The sequence below is a fragment of the Callospermophilus lateralis genome, chromosome 1 (genome assembly GCF_048772815.1).
Source record: "Callospermophilus lateralis isolate mCalLat2 chromosome 1, mCalLat2.hap1, whole genome shotgun sequence".
Taxonomy (NCBI): Eukaryota; Metazoa; Chordata; class Mammalia; order Rodentia; family Sciuridae; genus Callospermophilus; species Callospermophilus lateralis.
In genome coordinates this window covers 154119148-154138642 of record NC_135305.1, presented here as the reverse complement: position 1 = coordinate 154138642, position 19495 = coordinate 154119148, and the positions used below count along the sequence as shown (strand labels likewise).

Sequence of the window (19495 nt, the reverse complement as noted above, 5' to 3'; positions counted from 1 at the left end):
TTGGGCACTTGTGCTAGTTTTCTTCAACATGCTAGTTTTCTTCATGTTGTGTGATTCCCTGTATTTTAAGTATCTTCTGTGATTTTAGTTTGCAGTGTGAAGTGATAGGCTATAAAGAATAAGATAGGTAGATATTTTCCTCCCTCAAAATATAGAGTGTGAGAATACATACACACAAGAAAATTCAAATACTATGAGGCTACCCATATTAGTGGTTATAAGCAAAAAGAACAACAATATTATTTTATGAATAGGAAAATAATCTAATTTCATTTCTCAAATATTTATTGAGCATCACTGTAGAGTAGAACATAAGGTATATTATATCATAGGCATTTAAATATGAGCCATAGAAATTAATTGTTACAATTGAGTAGTGCAAAGGTGATTTGTAGAGTTAAGAGGATGTGCCTGCTTGATTTGAGATAGGGCAAAGATGGTTGATATTTAAATTAGAGGAGGAGAGAGAGAATGGCACAATAAAAGATTTCAGGCCAAAGCAGAGTAAGTAGGCATCAGTAGTAGTATTTAATATGGAAATTCTTATTCTAGAATCTACTTCATAGAGTTTTTACCTGCCCTGTGAATTGAGCGTTTTGCTCTTTTGTGCATTTTTTCTATGCATAGTTCTCAGTAGTTCTCATTAGTATTTTTTTTTTTAAACTGCATATCTATGACCCAAAAATGATTGAGAAAGGAGGACTTAGTACCTCAGTATAGTCTTGCTATTGAGTCAGCATACTGTCATCACTCAGCCAGGTGGTAGAACTCTCCTTAACAAAGACAAGCCTCCTCTTCTCCAGGTAGTATTGACTAATCTTGGAGGGGCCAAATTTGAATATCCTCCTTCTTGCACCAATACATACAAAATAGAGTCAAAACACGCCTTTATTCAATGCAATTCTATGTTCTCAATGTTTTTCTTTCACTGTGTTGGAAACCACTTATCACATAGATAACTGATTAGCAATTGAAAAATCACATGTCATTATTCTTCTCTTTTGGAATCAGATGGTTCAGATTAAAGGATCGGTAGTTTCCATTCTATTCTGTATATTAGTGATAATAACCTTTTGTTGACATTGCCTGACAAAGAAATATGATCTGTAGTGGGAACTCCAGGAGATACATTCACACAGAGTTACTCTCAGATAGCAGTCATTAGCCTTTTGCAATTTGCTTTTGTCCTTGAATGGTCTTGGCTGTGTGCTGCTCCCCCACATTCCAGACTCTGCTTTTTCCTAGAATAAGTCAGTGAATAGAATTTGTGACTTTTATTACACAGAAGGGCAAGGATTTTGAAATACACTTTTATACATTGTCCTTTAGTCACAGATATCTTGTTGTTTTTTTTTCTTTCATATTCTATAAAGCCTTGGATTTTCTAACTAAACTCTGTAAATTTCACATTGTCTTTGTTACTTACTAAATAATTCTTTTGAATTTTGACCTTCAAGGCATTTATGAGAGAGTGATTTTTTTTTTAAAGATGTTATTTACTAGGTGAAGATATGTCACTAGAAGACTGTTTAGTGTTTGATGGGATTCCGTACCTGTAACACAGCCTGTTGCTTTCATTAAAAGCATTATTGATTTTAAGGTCTACCTTCAATTTAGCAGCAGTTTTTGGAGAATAAAGAAACACTTTCACATTAATTCAGTGGTAAGATATATCTGGATTTAAGAAATGAGGAAAGAATGAAGAAAATGGTAATAGTTAAATTTCGTGTTTCTGTGATCAGACATACCTGGGCTTAATGGCATTTCTCCTATTGATAATATGTGTGACCTTGGTTAGGTGTTTAGCTTTTTCACTTATACTATTACACGAATTAAATGAGACACGGTGCCTGGTGATCAACATGTGTAGTTGTGATAGTAGCAGTTTTTTCAAGTGATTATTGATAGTATTATTGATGGAAGAAACCTGATATCAAACTTGGGATTTTTCACTGGAAATATTTATTTATATACAGCCTATCTAAAATAAATATGTCTTTCGGCTAGGGAATAAACTGTGGAGGCATGTTTTCAGTTTTGCTTCTTGTGTACTTTCACCTTTGGTGAAAATCGGTATCTATTTAGCTGAGGATGTGTGCTGTATTTTGTATTCTAAATTTAATAAAGTCATATAATTTTTAACATTAAAAAGTATGCTTCTTTAATTTCGTAACTTAGGAAGTCAGATTAGGTTATTTTTAAAATGAATTTCTCCATTAAGAATAAGAAAATTGTTATAGAAATTAGTTTTCGGTATAAAACCAGTTGATGCCAGTGACATTTTGATTTCACAGTGTTTCATATTCATTCTGCCCAAAGGGATTTACATTGTGGCCAGTAAAAACTATTGCCATTTACTAACCCATTTAACTTGCAATGAGTAGGGTGAGGGCTGGAATTCTTTCTTTTGTCCGTGATATTGTAGAAATTACAGAGACAAAAGTGAAGTACAGAATTGCCTGAATATTGAATAAAGAATTGCTATATAGCTCTTTACCCGGTAGCATATAGAAGAATTATATGCAACAATCTTGACACTTTTTCTTACAAAATATATTTCATTGAATGGTATTAAGGAGATTACTGTATTTCATCAGTTCAAAAAATTTTATATTTTTTAAAATTTGGGATGCTCTTTACAATCAATGACATCTCATAATTGGCCAGATGGTAGTTATGATACAGTTTTCATTTGCCTGCACATGGGTGAACTTGGTCATAACTGTCTGTGTTGTTGTTGAAGCATTATTGGTATTTCTGTGGTTAGGGCTTAGTTTCCACTTAATGTTTCAGAAAGAATACTCTACAATTTGACATTGAAACACAACTAACATGGCATGGAAACAGAAGTGGGTAGCAGTTTAGATATGAGTAAAATGAATACTAAAGTATTTTACTATGCCTTCTAAGGAAAATACTTAAGTAGATGAAGCTATGTCGTCCCCCCCCCCTTTCTAGAGTCTTGCCTAAAGGATTACCTTTCAGAAGCCAACCCCAAACCAGAAAATCAAACCACACCACAACTAAAACAAAAACCCAGCATTAAAACTTGCAAGATGAGTGACCATGGCTCAGATGAATATCTCTGAGGCATCTTAAGAAATGCTGTATTTCTGACATCCTTCATGACACAAGAATTGAATTCACTGCAGAAGTGTGATTCAATTTGAAGTAATTCTAAAGTGTAAGAAGGTTTGGGAATACTTCAGCCAGTTTATATTGCTTATTTTCTCCCATGGGCATAAAAAATCCATGTGCAAAATCAGGGAGTTCTTTCAGTAAGTGTAATGTAAAACTTTTAAGTAACAAGAATACTTTGACAGTCTAATTGGAGATGTTTTATTTTTATTGGTGTTTTTAATCTGGGATTATGGATTCATTGATTTGCTAATTTGTTATTGAATCTATAAAAGTAATTATCCATGGATTTATTGTAGGTGCCTAATGGACAAGAACTTCGTTAGGATTGGGAAGTGGTTTGTTCGACCCTATGAAAAGGACGAAAAGCCAGTCAACAAAAGGTGAGTCTTTTTGGAGTGCTCTTGGCTTTTCACTTTCTTCTGTTTGACCGCAACTGTCTTTGGGGACAAATTGGGTGAGGAGATAAGCTTATTTATTTATTTTCTAATAATGGTTTAGATATACTTAGATTCCTGGATGAGATATTATCTTCTAATAATTGCTTAGATATACTTAGATTCCTGGATGAGACAATATTATTGTTGTTGGATATGAAAAATTGGAGTAGAAAGGTAATTGTCATTATACTCTTGTCTAAACCATTTATTTATTACATGATCTGCAATTTAGGCATTCTCTTTTGTTATTTTCATTATCATTCCTCAATCTTTCTTCCTTGAAGTGTTGTATGGCATAACTTTAAAAATAGTCAAGAGAGCTAGCTGTGGTAGCGCATGCCTGTAATCCTAGCAACTCGCGAGACTGAGACTGAGATTGCAAGTTCAAGACCAGCCTCAGAAGCTTAGCAGGACCCTAAACAACTTAGTGAGAATCTGTATCAAAAAATAAAAAGGGCTGGGGATGTAGCTCAGTGACAAAATGTCCCTGGGTTTAATCCCCAGTACAAATAAAACAAAACAAAAATCATCACATGAATTAAAACAGTGGAAATTGTATAGTATTGATTGATACTCCTTGGCGCCTGTAAAAACTAGACTATGAATTACTCCTCTAAGCAATCCTAAACATTTAGCCAGCATTTATGATATATATAGACTTAAATCAGTACTTGACACTAATGAATAACTATGGAATTTTAGATCATTCAAACCAGAATCAGAAAACAAAGCCCTCAAAAGTTTGCTGTTTACCTTACCTACCTCTGACCATAGCAGAGACTTTGTAGGAATCTTAGGTGGATGATGATTATTTTTGAAGAGAAGGGTGCACCTATCTCTGTTCTGCTGTCAGTGGACTTGCCCAAGGGGCCTAGCTGCTGGCTACAGATTAGAGCTCTTTTCTGTTTGGAGAATTTCAGCAACTCACTTCCTTTTAGGAAACATTACTGTCTTAACATTATTAGTTCCTACTGGGGATATAATTAGTAACTTTCACCTGAATCTGTCCATTTTAACACTTTAATGAAGTGATTGTGGAATCTCTTCATTAACCAAATCTCATTTATAAAAACTTCTTTTTATATTGGATAAATGAGCACTGGTAGTTTTCTTTGCTAAATCACCATGAACTTCTTTGAAATATTTCCCTTTTTTTAAGTACACTTAATATCTTTAGTATTTACAAAAGAAAACTTAAGCAGAACTTAGTTTATATGCATCACATTACACCTAAAAAAGGATAAAAGTGCTTTTAGAAAGGTATGAGTATGTACAAGTGTGATTATATTTACAGATACTTTGACAGAATGGACTTTTTCATTTATATATATTTATTTGACCTAACTAGTGAATGTGTTTTGTGATTTTTTTAGTTTTAATCTTAACATTTTCCTTTAATTTATAGAGGACTTAGATTTTCTATATGATTAAGGTTTTGGCTTTTATGTTTATTATACTAAATGGTTAAATGTATATGTGTTTATACACACACACACACACACACACATATTTAAAGCCCAGTGATCTTATCTACTCTTCTTAGTGTGCTTCCCCTTGGTTAGCATGGATTCTTACATCTCGATTAACTGAGCTAGTCACAAAATTTTTGGTTATCAGATGTAGGTGTTCATGTGATTATTTGGTGACACTGGATATTGAAATGTAGAGATCAAAGGAGTAACAATTATGATATTAATAGCAAAAATAACATTAATAGTCAAAAGTCACTATCAGTTTATTTGATATAGAGTTTGTATATTTTTACATTTAATTTAGATTCCAAAAATCATCGTAACTTTAGCAAGCCAGATGTAAATATTGCATGCACTGTGTTGGATGTTTGATTTGCTATAACTTGGAGGCTACAGATGTCTGAGCAATGTCATTGAATTAGTTTTAGATCTTATAGCCATGATTGTGGACTTTTTTTTTTAATTCAGAAATGTTAATGATTCTGAAACAATATTTCAGGAGAATTATTAAGCCAAAGATGAAGTTTATGAGTTGGCATTTGCTATATAAAAACAAACAAACAGCATTAGGTGTGAGGACTTTTTCTCCTCCAGATTGTTTTGTATGAATAGAGTGATGGTAGAAAAGGGCATTTGGAATTTAGAAGATATTTTGGTTCATATTTTGGAAGTTTGATTTCAGATAAGTTGTTTAGTTTCTCTGAGTGGAACTTTTTGTGTTTTTGTTTTTTTTCCTTCTGATATTGAGTTGAAAAATAGTTATTACCATCTTATGTAGTTATTGTGACGATCAAATGAGACATTTCATGTAATAGTTTATAATTTAGTTGAGAAAACATAGAAGTGAATTTTCTTATATTTGTCTTTTATGTATCAGTTTAGTGACCAGTGGGGAAGAGAAATTTGTTGTCCAGTACTAAACAAATCATTTGTATAGATAAGTATTTTAGAACAGTTTTTATTTGATGCCATTATATAGATAAAAGGAATAAGTTTAATAAATAATATCTCACGTAAATAAAGAATATAATTTGCGCGCGCACACACACACACACACACACACGTGTATGTGTGTATGTGTATCAGGGTTGAACCTAGGGCCGCTTAACCACAGAGCCACATCCCTAGGCCCCTTTTAAATTTTGAGACAGAATCTTACTAAGTTGCTTAGAGCTTGGTAAGTTTCTCAGGCTGGCTATGAACTTGTGATCCTCCTGCCTTAGCCTCCGAGTTGCTAGAATTACAGATGTGTGCAACCATGCCCAGCCAGATATTTTTATTCAGTAGATTAAAATGTGATTTATCTTCAAACCATATTTGAACCGTGGATATGGCTTGGCATTAAATTGTGTGATTAGCCTGCCCAAGACCCATGGTTCAATCTTCAGCGCCCTACCTTATCCTCCAAAAGATTTATCATATTGCTTATTGTAGGTAACTTAAGTAATTCTAAGAGTGTTGGCAAATACATAATTTTTTTGGGGGGGGTATTGGGGACTAAACCCAGGGGCACTTAACCACTGGCATCCCCCACCCCCTTTAAAAAATATTTTATTAGAGACAGGGCCTCACTAAATTGCTGAGGCTGGCTTCGACCTTGTGAGCCCCTTACCTCAGTACCCCAAGCCACTGTGCCAGGCTGGCAAATATATTTTTTTAATGAGTTCTACCAGTAAGATTAATAACATAATTTCTTGTACTGTATTTGCTCTTCATGTTGATACTAAACAAAATTATTTATTTGTAGACTCTAAAAGATTTCTTAATGTTATATATAAGATGATGTTGGGGATAATTCTTAAAAATATACATATTATATATTAAATATGTATGCATGTATATATTTGGCCGACTAGACTGAAAAGGATAATAGAAATTTATTTAATGTTTCTCTATATTGAGATCTTTTGTTGTTTATACCATTGATTTGAAAGTTGATAATGAAAATTTTGGTTTTGTCTTAAAGAGTTGTGACAACTAAAATCAAACATAAAATTTCTGGTGTATAAAGTGTTTGTTGAACTAAAAAAAAAAAAAAGCCCTTTGTCCAACATATGATTACAAATAAAGTAATAAAAAACCATTATTTTACTTTAAAAAGAAATCATTGATCATGGAATTTCTTTTGAGTGGAAAAGTGTGTTTCCTAATTTACTGTAGCTTTGTCCACATTTTATTATTGCAGAATTTGAAATCTATATACCTTGGTCTTAAAAGCCATTTTAATGAAACATTTTGATTCCCTGCCCCCCTTCCTCATTAAGTTTGGTTCTTTGACCTTTTCTCATTATCAGATGTACAGAAGCTATGTTAACACAAATACCAGCTTGCTGGGCTGTTAATTGAATTAATTTGCCATTACTTCTTACGGGTGATCTCACCCTCTTCTTGGAAGATATTCCAAAATTCTCACATATTTTCAGATAGTCTCATTACTTTTGTATGTGCCAGTGGCAGGGAGCACACATTAAAAGTATATTATTTTGATTTAAATTTAAAAATTTTAAATGTTTTTAAAAATTTTAACAGTCTATACTGTCTAACATACATATTCAGAAAATATGTGAACTTTTTAGGTTTAATAGTATAGATTTTGATATTAAATCTATCTTAGACCAGAAATATTTTGATACAGGAGAATATTTTTTAGTATTTTAAAATTGTCCAATACTTTTTCTCCCCTCCCCTTTCTTTCTACTTACACTTTGCTTAGTCCTTTTTTTTTCCTCCCCAAACCATGTTCCAGCTGAGTCTTCTGTGTTCTTTCCTTCTAGACACCCTCAAAGGAGAAGGTAGGGAAGGGATTCCTTGTCTAGCAAGGGAGCAGATAAGTCACCTCAAGGTGAAAGGTAAAGGGAGTCTCTTCGTAATGTCCAGAAAATTAAGACCAGAAGCTATATTTATTTCAGTTTTCTTCACAAATTCACTTTGCATATGTGATACCTTTTGTCATATATCTATTAAAAGGCCTAGCTCTGGGGAATCCCATAAAGGATTATTAATTTAGGCTTATCTAATTCTGCATAGTAGTTTAATAGCTTTTGTGTGGTAGATCTCTAAAATATGTTGTCATTTTCTGATGGTTTATCTGATGAAATTAGATTCTGTTGAAATTAAAAGGCAGCGTATATACTGCCAATCAGATATGTTTGAGAATCATGTGAAAAGAGGGATGAGATTATAGTGTTGGAGAATATCAATGTTTACAGACTAGATCAAGGAAGAAGAATATGTAGACTGAAGGGTCAACTAGAAATAAAAACCAGGGGAGACTGGTGTCCACAAAACCATGAAATTAGAAAGTTTAAAGACTAACTATCTGTCTGCCATATAAACCATGTGAAGCACTTACCAAAAAAGGACTATTACATTTGGCATTCATGGAGTCAGGATGACCATAAAGATGAGCACCTCTGGTGGCTGTCCAAATTCAGATTGCTGAGGAGGGAGTTTTAAATGGAATGGAAATGAAGACACTGAACGCAGAGTTCTTGCCATATTTATTACAAATACCTGCAAACTCAAATATTTATTACAGAAAGAGTGGAGACAAACATTTAATGAAAGCTTATGATAAAACTACATAATAATAGAAAAGTATCTTCCATATACCAGATATTCTGCTGTGTACTTTCACAAGTAAGCATTAAAGAGAGAATGTTAACTTGAAAGACCAGTTCACTCAGAGATGATGACCATCAACTATATACTTTTCGGGCAGCCTTTTTAGTTATTTTCCCCCCTTTTCTGAAAATCCTAAAAGAAATTATAATTATTAGGTTTTAGCTTTCATTTGTCCTATTGGTGGTCTAAAAGTGTACATATATATCATTCATTGATTTTTTTGTTGTTGTTTTAAAGTAAAATGTGTTTAAATATAAATGTCTTTTAAGAAGGATTTGAAATACTTTACATCAAGAAATACAACTTTTTTTAGCTGTACTGGAGAGATTGAGAGAATACCATTGTTGTCCTTCATTTTAAAATTCCTGCTGGAGGATTGAAACTAAGCTGAAAACAAATGTCTCTTTGTTCACTAGACCATCCACCCAGAAATAGGGATGATCTTCCATTAACTATTTGACCTGTGGGACTTACTAAAACCCCCTGGACTTTAGTTTTAGCATTTATTATTTCTAAAATGTCTTTACTATTCAGATTCTTTGATTCTATGAAAATTATAAAGTCTAGGCACCACCTCTATATGTCCTCCCACCTCCCACTAAAACCATGTGCCTTCATTGTGCTTGGGTTTGCTGTAAGCAAAAGTAATTCCTTTATCTACCAATGAAAGGAATTTCTTTTTAATTTTTTTTTTTTAGTTGTTGATAGACCTTTATTTTATTCATACGTGGTGCTGAGAATTGAAAGCAGTGCCTCACACATGCCAGACAATTGCTCTACTCCTGAACTCCAGCCCCAATGAAAGGAATTTGATACTGTTCTTCCTGAGGGTGTGCAAGGTATAAAAGAACATTTCTGGAGAGGAAGGATTATGTTAATATCAGTAATGATGTTTCTAATTGCATTAGGAAGAGAACTGGAAAATTTAGTGGCAGTTGAAGTTTTCTCTACTTTTATAACATAACTATCTGTTTTACTTTTGCATAGATGCTTCTTAGCTGAAGGCCATTTCATGTGTTGAGTAAAGTAGTCAATTGAAGGATCAGGGTGTGAATGAATGGAGGTTGTGTTAGCTAACTTTTCAGCACTGTGACCAAAATACCATACAAAAATACCTTAGAGAAGGAAAAGTATATTTGGTTCATGGTTTCAGAGGTCTTAGTCCATAGTCACTGACTTTATTTCTCTGGGCCTGAGGTGGGGGAGAGTGTCCTGGCGGAAGGGCATGATGGACTGAAACTCTACTCATGGCAGCTGGGAAACAGAGTGTGGGTGGCCAGAGATAAAATATACATCCCTAAAGCACAACCCCTTCCCGCTCATGACCTACTTCCTCCAGGCACAGGGTACTTGCCTACAGTTGTCACACAAGCATAATAGTCCTTCTAAATCATCAAATTGTTAATGGATTAATGCACTGATTAGGTTAAAGTTCTCATAATCTAATCCTTATGAGATCTCTTATTCCTGCATTAATACAGAATCTTCTGGGGGTACACCTCATATCCAAATGATAACAGAAGTCAAATAAACTTTTGGTATTCTGAAGGAAGCAGCACTGTTGAGTTTATTCATATTACATTCTTTTTTATATCATTATTTATTCATTTATTTTTTACATGGTGCTGAGGATTGAACCCAGTGCCTCACATGTGTGAGGCAAGTGCTCTACCACTGAGCCCTAGTCACAGCCCCATATCGCATTCTTTTTAAAGTTGTTGTGCATAGTAAGTTTCTCTAAGGACTTGGGATCCTTCTGCATCAGCCTCCCAATACTACAATATCCTATAACTACTAGGATATTGTAGTATATCAACTGTATCATTCTCACAGATGAATGAAATTATTCCGGAAATTAGCTGCATTTTAAAATGAATGCGTATACCTTTCCTATTTTGTAAATGTATCCACAGTGCATTCTGCTGAAGTATATTTGCTTTAAGAAAAAGTATAAAAATAGCTAGGCCCTATGATTTATGCCTGTGACTCACAAGGATGAGGCAGGAGGATTGTAAATTCAAGGCCAGCCTCAGCAACTTAGTGAGACCCTGTCTCAAAATAAAAAATAAAAAGGACTGGAGATTTAGTTCAGTAGTAAAGCACTCCTGGGTTAAATCCCCACCCCCTTCCCCCACCAAAAAAGTGCATTAAAAAGTATATATTCCTTTAAAGTTGGTTGCACTTCTGATTTCTCATAATATTTCAGTGACATTGGGAGAATTTTTATGGCAGTAGAATATGACTGACATGTCTGAGGAATGGGACTGCTGCTATTTTAATAATATTTGTATTTTTTCACTTACACATTTGTGTGTTTCTTTTCTTTCTTTCTTTCTTTCTTTCTTTCTTTCTCTCTTTCTTTCTTTCTTTTTTTTTTTTTTAACGAGAGAGAGAGTTTTAAAAAATATTTATTTTTTAGTTTTCAGCGGATACAACATCTTTGTTTGTATGTGGTGCTGAGGATTGAACCTGGGCCGCACGCATGCCAGGCGAGCACGCTACCACTTGAGCCACATCCCCAGCCCTGTGTATTTATTTTCAAAGTGAGAATTCAAAGTTTGTTAGTGATGGAGAAGGGAAAATTTTCTTGATTTTTAAAGTTGGAATATTTTGCCCACGATTATCAATTAGTTTTTCAATATGATTAAAAACGTGAGAATCTTGAGATGATAGTTATAATTTTCTATTATAGGCTACCATATATCTCTGCTACCTATATTATTCATTCTAAAAGTTATAATAGTATTATGATGCATTTTAAAAGTGAATTATTAGGGGCTGGGGTTGTGGCTCAGAGGTAGAGTGCTCGCCTAGCACACGTGAGGCACTGGGTTCAAACTTCAGCATCACATAAAAATGAAATAAAGATGCTGTGTCCACCTACAACTAAAAACAAGTGAATTATTAGTTTTCTAATATCAAATACACATTAGAAGGTATTGTCCTTTTTTTTTTTTTTTTAACTGGAGATTGAACCTTGGCACTTAACCACTGACCTAAGTCCTTAGCCCATTTTATTTTTTATTTTGAGTCAGGATCTCACTAAATTACTTTGGGTCTTGCTGAGTTACTGAGGCTTGCCTCAAACTTGGGATCCTCCTGCATTAGCCTCCCAAATTGCTGGGATTACAATTGTGAGACACCATGCCTGGCTATACATAGTAATATTTAGTTCTGTAATTTCCAGGATTTTTATCATTTTAATTTCTATAAGTTTGATTTCCTATATATTCACTATACATATTTTCCTTTCTGTACTTAAGCATAGTTACCATAATTGTTTTTATGTTGGCTACGAAGTTAAAATACTTGTATTATCTCCATTTGTTGACTTTCCTCTTCAGTATGTTTTAAATTTTCCTGTTTCTTTATTTATGTGTTGAATAATTTTGATTATGGAAATTAGTAGTGTAATTGAGATTATATTTCTCTGGAATGTGTTGGCTTAATTTTTTTTTAAACCAGGCAATTAACTGACTGGACTCAAACTCCATATATATTAGGCTTAAATGCAAAGGTATTCTAATACTAAACTATATTGCCAGGTTTTTTATTTTGAGACAGGGTCTTGCTAAGTTACTGAGGCTGACCTTGAACTTGTGATCATGCTGCCTCAATCACTAGAGTCACTGGGATTACAGGTGTGGGCCACCATGCCCAGCCCAAACTCTTATCTAGCCTGTCGGTGGGTAGCACCTGAAATCTCTTTGCTTCTTTTAGCTTAGTGTTTTCCAACTTCGGTATCCTTGACACATGAAATCAGTGAGTGATTTTTGTAGGGTGGACAGCATCTGTGCCTTCTATTTACTCCAAGACTAGTTACACCTTCCTCTCTTAGTCATGACAACCTAGAATATCTCCAGATATTGCCATATGTTCCTTGGGAGGCCAAAATGCCCCTGGTTGATAACCACAGCTTTAGCCCTAGCTGGGCTGTGAGAGCTTGCTCCCTGCACATAATTTAGGAAATCAGCCAGAGTTTTGGACAAAGTTTATGTCTCTGATTCTCCTTGTTCCAGGATTTCCTTTCTCATATTCAGCAGCCGTGATCTTTGAACTTAGTCCTGTAGTTCTTTAGACCAGTAAAACTCAGAGGATTTCTGTCAGTTTTAGCCATCGAAACCAGTTCAGTGGCCCTCATGCTAAAAAGCTGTTTAAAAAAAAGAGTAGGAGGATTAGGGGGACATGGATGGGACACTATAACATTTACCCAAGGTTTTGCTAGGTTTCTGCCTATGCTTAGTAATTCAAATTTTAGCAGATTTAAATTTTTTCTTCAAAATCTATAGTTTTTTTTGGGGGGGGCGGGGGAGGCAGGATATGTTGATCTGGAAGGAGCTACTTTGTCACTACTAAAAGTTGAACCTGGTGATATTTTAAGACATAAACTTCACATTGCTTGTTACTATTCTATTAGTTATGCTTCACTTGCATTTACATTGTTTGTCTATTAAAATAGAATGGTTTGGCCTCTGGGGCTAAATCACTTTGTGCCTGGAGACCTTCACATTATTTTACTTTACTGATAAAGAAACGACAACTGTTTTCTCAGTAATTCCAATATTTTTGTGACATGGATTTTTTCTAACTTATTAATAGCTTTTGTGTTTTATTCTGTTTTAAAAGATGTTAGTGTTTATAGACTCATTCTCAAAATCTGTAAAGATTAGTCATCTTTTTAAAAATGTGTATAATCAAACTATTATTTTCCAAGTTCACATTTATAAAAAGCCTTTTCCTGAGGTACTCTTTTAGCTCTATGCAGATGTTCCTAAACAATCTTTTCATTAATGTCTTTTAGGGAATGCAGTAGGATGAGAAAAGAAACAGGTAAATAAGAGAAAGGAAGATCCAGGCAGTGACCATACAGGCTGAAAGGCAAATGATGGGATGTGGGGGAATGGAAGAGACTCAGGCAGGGTTGCCTGTGTGATCTGGGGTGCTGTTAACAGCTAAATGGAGTCTCCTTTGGACTGTGTGACTGAGCTTCATAGAATGTTTTGATGGTGGCATCTGAGTAACAAGTTGGCAGTAGTGGAGTGCATTATAGATTAGAGTTAGATGCCAGGACATTTCTTTTTCCCTTTAGACAAGAATGTTAATTTCTGATAACATTAATAGTGCACTTGAGATTGTTGCTTTTGGTTGATTTTACATGATTTTCCACCCAATGTTTTTCCTTCACCAGCTGAAAAGAATGAAATTAAAAATGTTATGAAAAAGATTACTTAAATAAATTCTATTCAGGGCTGGGGCTGGGGGTATAGTTCAGTAGTGGAGCGCTTGCCTAGCGTGTGCAATGTCCTGGGTTCAGTCCCCAATACTGCAAAAACAAATAAATCAGTTCCATTCAACTTAAAATTACTGAGCCTAGGTTTGCTTTTTTTTTTTAGTGAAAAGGGGAGGTTAAGATTGAATAAGGTGTCTAGCACAGAACCTTATGTGGTTATTGTTTAATGTTTGCTTTTGAGGCATTAATACTGAAAGTGGCAATAGTAATATCTAGAAAAAATTGTAAACAAAGCTCTTTTGTGATTCTTATAATAATTTCTTATATAAGAGGAAGCTTGCTATTAAAATATTTGTGAATCACTATTTATATACATAATTTGCATTAGATGAAGTATGTATTTCTGTTATGATTCCAAATAAATGACAATGTAATAAATTTATTGTGTATTGATTTTAACCCTAAAATATTAACATAAGCTAGTTTCTATTTCTAAATATTTGAAATCACCTTCTTGTGTGAATTTTGAAATATGGTATTTGCTAGTACTGTAAATCGGTTGCCAATCTTTGATGTCATCAGGAAAAAAATTTGAGTATGTAATGTATATTATGACAATTTATCTTATTTATTTATTTAGAGTGTTAAAAGACATTATGAAAATAAAGCTTTTGTGGGGTTCTTGGAAATTATTACATTTAACTCTGAGAACTTAGTAGAAGAGTGTGGCTACCATACTTTATTATTTTATTAATAGTTGTGTAGAGTTGAAATATAAAAGCTTAATATTTTTGGCTAAAATACATAGAAAGCTGTGGCTATGAAGAATCTGACTTGTCTGCTCTGACTTTGCAAACTTCTGCCTGTCTGCTGACTTGAGTTCCTTGTGTTTCTCATCACATTCCCCTCCTGTGCACTTCTGTTAAGCTGCCTTGGTGAGACACCCTCCGGCACAAGAATGCACTGTGCTGGCAGTTGAGTTTAGGTGTGTCTGAACTTTCTCTGGCATTCCTGCTTTCAAGCTGGAGCAGCCCTTCATAGTCTCTACTCATGTTTTCCTTGCTCATGTTCATTCTGTTCCACCCTTCCTGTCTTCCCTGGCAAGTTAACTTTTATCTCTTCTTGGAACTGCTTCCCTGGGGAAACTTTTCAAATGATTTCCTCTGAAATTTTACCTCTAAATCTATCAATGGCCTATTTTTACTTCCCATCCTTCGTATGTACCTGTGTTTTAGTTCTCTCTTCAATTTGTGGAAGATAAGATTTTAGTGTTCTTCCTCCTTTCCCTATTCCTACATTATGCCTAAATTGAATCTTTAAAACAGAATAATTTTTATTTTGATGTCCAAAATTCATCATTATTTTTGTTTTTATCTGCTCAACATTTGCTATGATTCCCATCTCAAAGGATACTGAAAGTTTGGTTGAATTGAATGAAACATACTTTACCTTTATAAATTTCATTACGATAAAAAAAATGGAAAATTAGGTCTGAAAAGTCATCTAGCATCAAACAAAATATTGAGTAATGTTATTAAAACCAAAAGTCTCTTCACCATTCTCATCTTGATGTTAAAATGATCTTTAAAACATCACATTCAAATGGGTTTATATTTGCCTGGATTTTTATCGGTATTATTTATTATTGAGTGGCTTGTTCAAGTTTGAGCAGTTGGACTCTTTATGATGCTTATTTAGTTCAAGTATTCTTTAATAGAAAGCATCTGTGACAATAGGGTTAACCCTGTTATTACTGAACCATGAATTGCAATTCTGCTAGTAGAAATAGAAGTAGCACATTTTGAAATATTTACATGCATCATATAAAGAAGGGATTCTTCCCCAGAGGGAACATTGTTGGGCAGTATTTGAAGGATTATTATGTGCTCCTCAAATTGAGCAGTAACGTTTATATAATATTATCCAATACTGAGACTGTTAGAACACAAAGGAATTTCTTAGTATGTGTAATTGAAGACAGTTGACTAAATAGTTCTGTTGTATTTGATAATGGTTCACCTATTTGAAATAAATAATTTTGTTTTGCTAATATTATGTGCTTAAGTAAGTAATATTTCTGGGCCTTAATTTCACTACACATGCTACTAGAATTCCTTAGTGAAAAAACATGACAGTGTGATATTCCTTAACACTAGTGTAAAAATAGGAAAGTACTTTTACCTTATCAACCCTGCAGCTTTCCACTTAGCCACTCTCTAAAAACCCATAGAATTGACTTGAACCATAATTGTCACTTAAGTATTAAATTGAATTTGTACTGTCTTGCATTATTTCTTGAACATTTCAAGCATGTTTTATAGGTTCATGAAGGTAAATTACCAAAGAACATAACTTTAATAGTGGCAGGGCTCTCATTTATCCTCAGCTCTTAGAAACACATGGTTCTAAAAATACTTGGTAAAAATGTCATGAAATATTAAGAACATTTCAACCCAAAGGATTCTTCATTTGAAGCACAGCATTGTCTGTATGTTTTAACATGGGTTGGCTTGTGAAGTACAATGCAGGGCATGTTCTCTAGATGCTATGGAACCAAGATTACTGGAGTTGTGCTGTGAAAGTCGTGTGAAAGTCATGCTTGTTTGAATTTCAGAGATCTTCTGAGTGTATCATGGAGAATCTTTCGGTTGGAACATTGTCACCTTGTACATCTGATTTCCTTTAACTAAGAAGGAATGCATTACCATCTGGAACTCCTTTGAACAAGTCAGATATTTTCAAACATAGCTTTTTGCTGAGGGGCCACGTTGAAGCAGAGGCTAGAGTGAAACCAGATATGGTGAGACAAATAAATAGGGCCCAAGTGTTCTTATTCACACTGTAAATATTCAGAATTATAAATCTTGAGCTCAGGAATAAGGACTTCTTGTGCATATGACTTTTTAGGAAAGTGATGCACATTAGCATTCTTACAAGCATACTCCCAAATTTACCAACCAATAAGAGACTACTCAAGAAGCAAATGTTGTACATTTAGAACTTTCTTACACCACCAATTCTGATTATGCTCTTAGGGTACAGGCTCTCACTCTTCTGCTCACCATAGTTTGTATGTTTGTTTATTTTCTTTTTCTCCTGTGCTTTTCTTTCTCAAAACCCAGAGTAAGAGTGATGATAAAGGTGTCGCTGATGAAGTCCAATTTGCAACTGTTGTTTTAAGATTGAATGAGTTAATGTGAGTGAACAGCTAGACAAATCTTTTATTACCTGTTTCATAAAGCTCTCCTAGGTTCGGTTAGCACTTGACTTGTTATTCACTATTTCAAGAATTATACCTATCAACTTTTAAAAATTTAATTATATGTAGCTTCTAATGTAATTTGTTATTCCTCTTAGATCATTTGATATTGCTAATACACAGTCAAGTATATTAACCATTTAACTCGAATGATAGAACTTCCTTAAAATTAACTTTCTTAAGATCAAGTATTTCCATTGGTTCAAATTTTGGTCTTAGATCAGATCTTTTAACTGTTAGGATTCATTACAAGTATAGTTTATTTTTGATAATTCCCTTGTTAGAGGGAGTCCTAGATGGTATTGAGCCAAGTATCTTGTGTGTAAGTTGGATAGCTACTCTGGGTAATGAAGGGAAGGAGTAGTTCAGGGGCAAAGTTATCCACACAGGAGTAGATTTAGCAACCAGGGTTATCCAATGAGAAAAGAAACAAATTCATTTAAAAATTTTTATTTATTTAGATAGGCATCATCCAACACATCTAAAGATGCTTTTGACTCACTTTCCCATTTCTAGGGGTGCCAAAAAAAAGTGAAGGATTTTTCTGTTCTGTTTTCTTCTTAAGCACATCTATCATTTCTGTAGTTTGATGTGAAAAGAATGATTTAAATAAGCATGTTTGACAGGGAGTAGAAAGTGTTAGAATATGTCCATTTGTTCTTTAGCACTCTGTATAATGAGTAATATTAAGAATTTTTCTTGGAGGAAATTTACTTCCTAATCACTTTTTCAGTTGTTTAAGTTATAATCAATAGTGCTTGCTTTGAAGATTGTGTTTATAAGTCATCTCCAGCATTAAAAAAGTGTTTATTTTCTGAGTACAAAAAAAAATTTACTAAAAACTAGAAAATGTAGAATACCACCATAGAATTATGACACATTTTGATGATATTCTAACATATAGGTATACCTATTTTTTTAACACAGAGATACATAGTCTTTTTTGAAACATTATGTGTTTTTATGCATACCTTGCTCTCGAATACTTGGCTATTAGTGAAATCCTTAAAATTTGGTTTTTAAAAATAGGGTATTTCTTGCTTGAACTGGATAAGGACAACTTCAGCATACTACAGTCCAATTTACTGAAAGGTAAAATTGGGATTCTAATGTAAATATCAAATGAGCAAAATGTCAAACATTTTAAAAACTCGTTGATTAGTAAGGGAACAGGTATGATGCTAGAAGAAGTTAAAAGAGCATTTCAATTATTTTCTTTATAGAGAATTTATAGTTAGGCACAAAACTGGTTAATATTTTCAGGACTAGTAACCATTATTGGCCTCTCTTTTTGTGAGGACAGAAACTATTTGTACTGGACAAAAATTTACAAGTTAATACATAATGTCACTAAATCTGAGACTTTTAGAGTCATAAAGTATGAGTTGGGCAAAGTCCATTTCCCTAAAACAGAAGTTCCTAAGCTGTTGGTTCATGGAACACTTAGTGTCCTCCCTCCCAACTCCCCAGTGTTCTCCTAGACCAAAAGAAATACCTAATAGTTTGACTTACTACGTAATGAGGTCCAAACAACTCAGTGAGTATTTACATACCAACAACTTAGCAGTTGAGCAAATAATGCATATATATTGAAATAGTACAATTTATTTAAAAATAGCCACAGTTGCTTAATAGGACCTACATGCCCCTTGAACACTTTGCAGCTTCTCAAAATCGTAGAATCATATTGAACATCACTACCCTCAATTTTTGTCCTTGTTGATTTTACTTTGTATTGCCTTCACCATTGAGAAACCAGTTTCACAGAGATTTTCACAGTCTGATGAAACTGAACTTCCTTGAGCTAATAATTTGCATGTTCCCTGACAGATGTTGCTCTGTTTCATTCAAAAATTTAAAATATCCCATAACACCTCTGTGAATATGCTGCAATGTTCTGGGGTGCATTGGTACATAATTTGGGAATCTGTGTGCTAGATAATCCTTGGATGGGCCTTTCTTTGTGTCTTGTGGACTGGACATGCTGTTTTCTTTTTGCCTTATTTCATTCTTTTGAATCAAAGTATCTTTAATAAGCACCCTTGGGATCGTCTATTTAGATTTGTCAGATTTCTGTCCATAAACTGCCTGCCACTGGTGGTGGTGTCACTGATTGTCTTGGTATGTGCCCTGGTCTGTCTAAACCTTGCCAAGCATACAGGGAGGTTCAGTCCCCTGGGCCTGACTCTTCCGGTTGGTCTGTTGATCCTTCCCCTATGTGCACTCAAACTATAGTATAGCATCTTTCTCGAACTTTTTTTGATCTCAGAACTCCTATAAACATTATTTAGGGCCCCAGGAGCTTTTGTTTATGTGAGTTCTATTTATAAAT

At 34.1% G+C, this 19495-nt stretch overlaps 1 protein-coding gene across 3 annotated transcripts in view; it reads left to right on the top strand.

Moving 5' to 3' along the window:
* Positions 1 to 19495, top strand: part of Med13l (mediator complex subunit 13L) — a 309479-nt gene that overhangs the window by 170605 nt on the left and 119379 nt on the right. For all 3 annotated transcript variants that reach the window (XM_076855405.2, XM_076855448.2, XM_076855371.2), the window contains exon 4: positions 3438 to 3521. In XM_076855405.2, coding sequence (XP_076711520.2) covers positions 3438 to 3521 — 84 coding nt within the window. The remainder of the gene's footprint in view (positions 1 to 3437; positions 3522 to 19495) is intronic.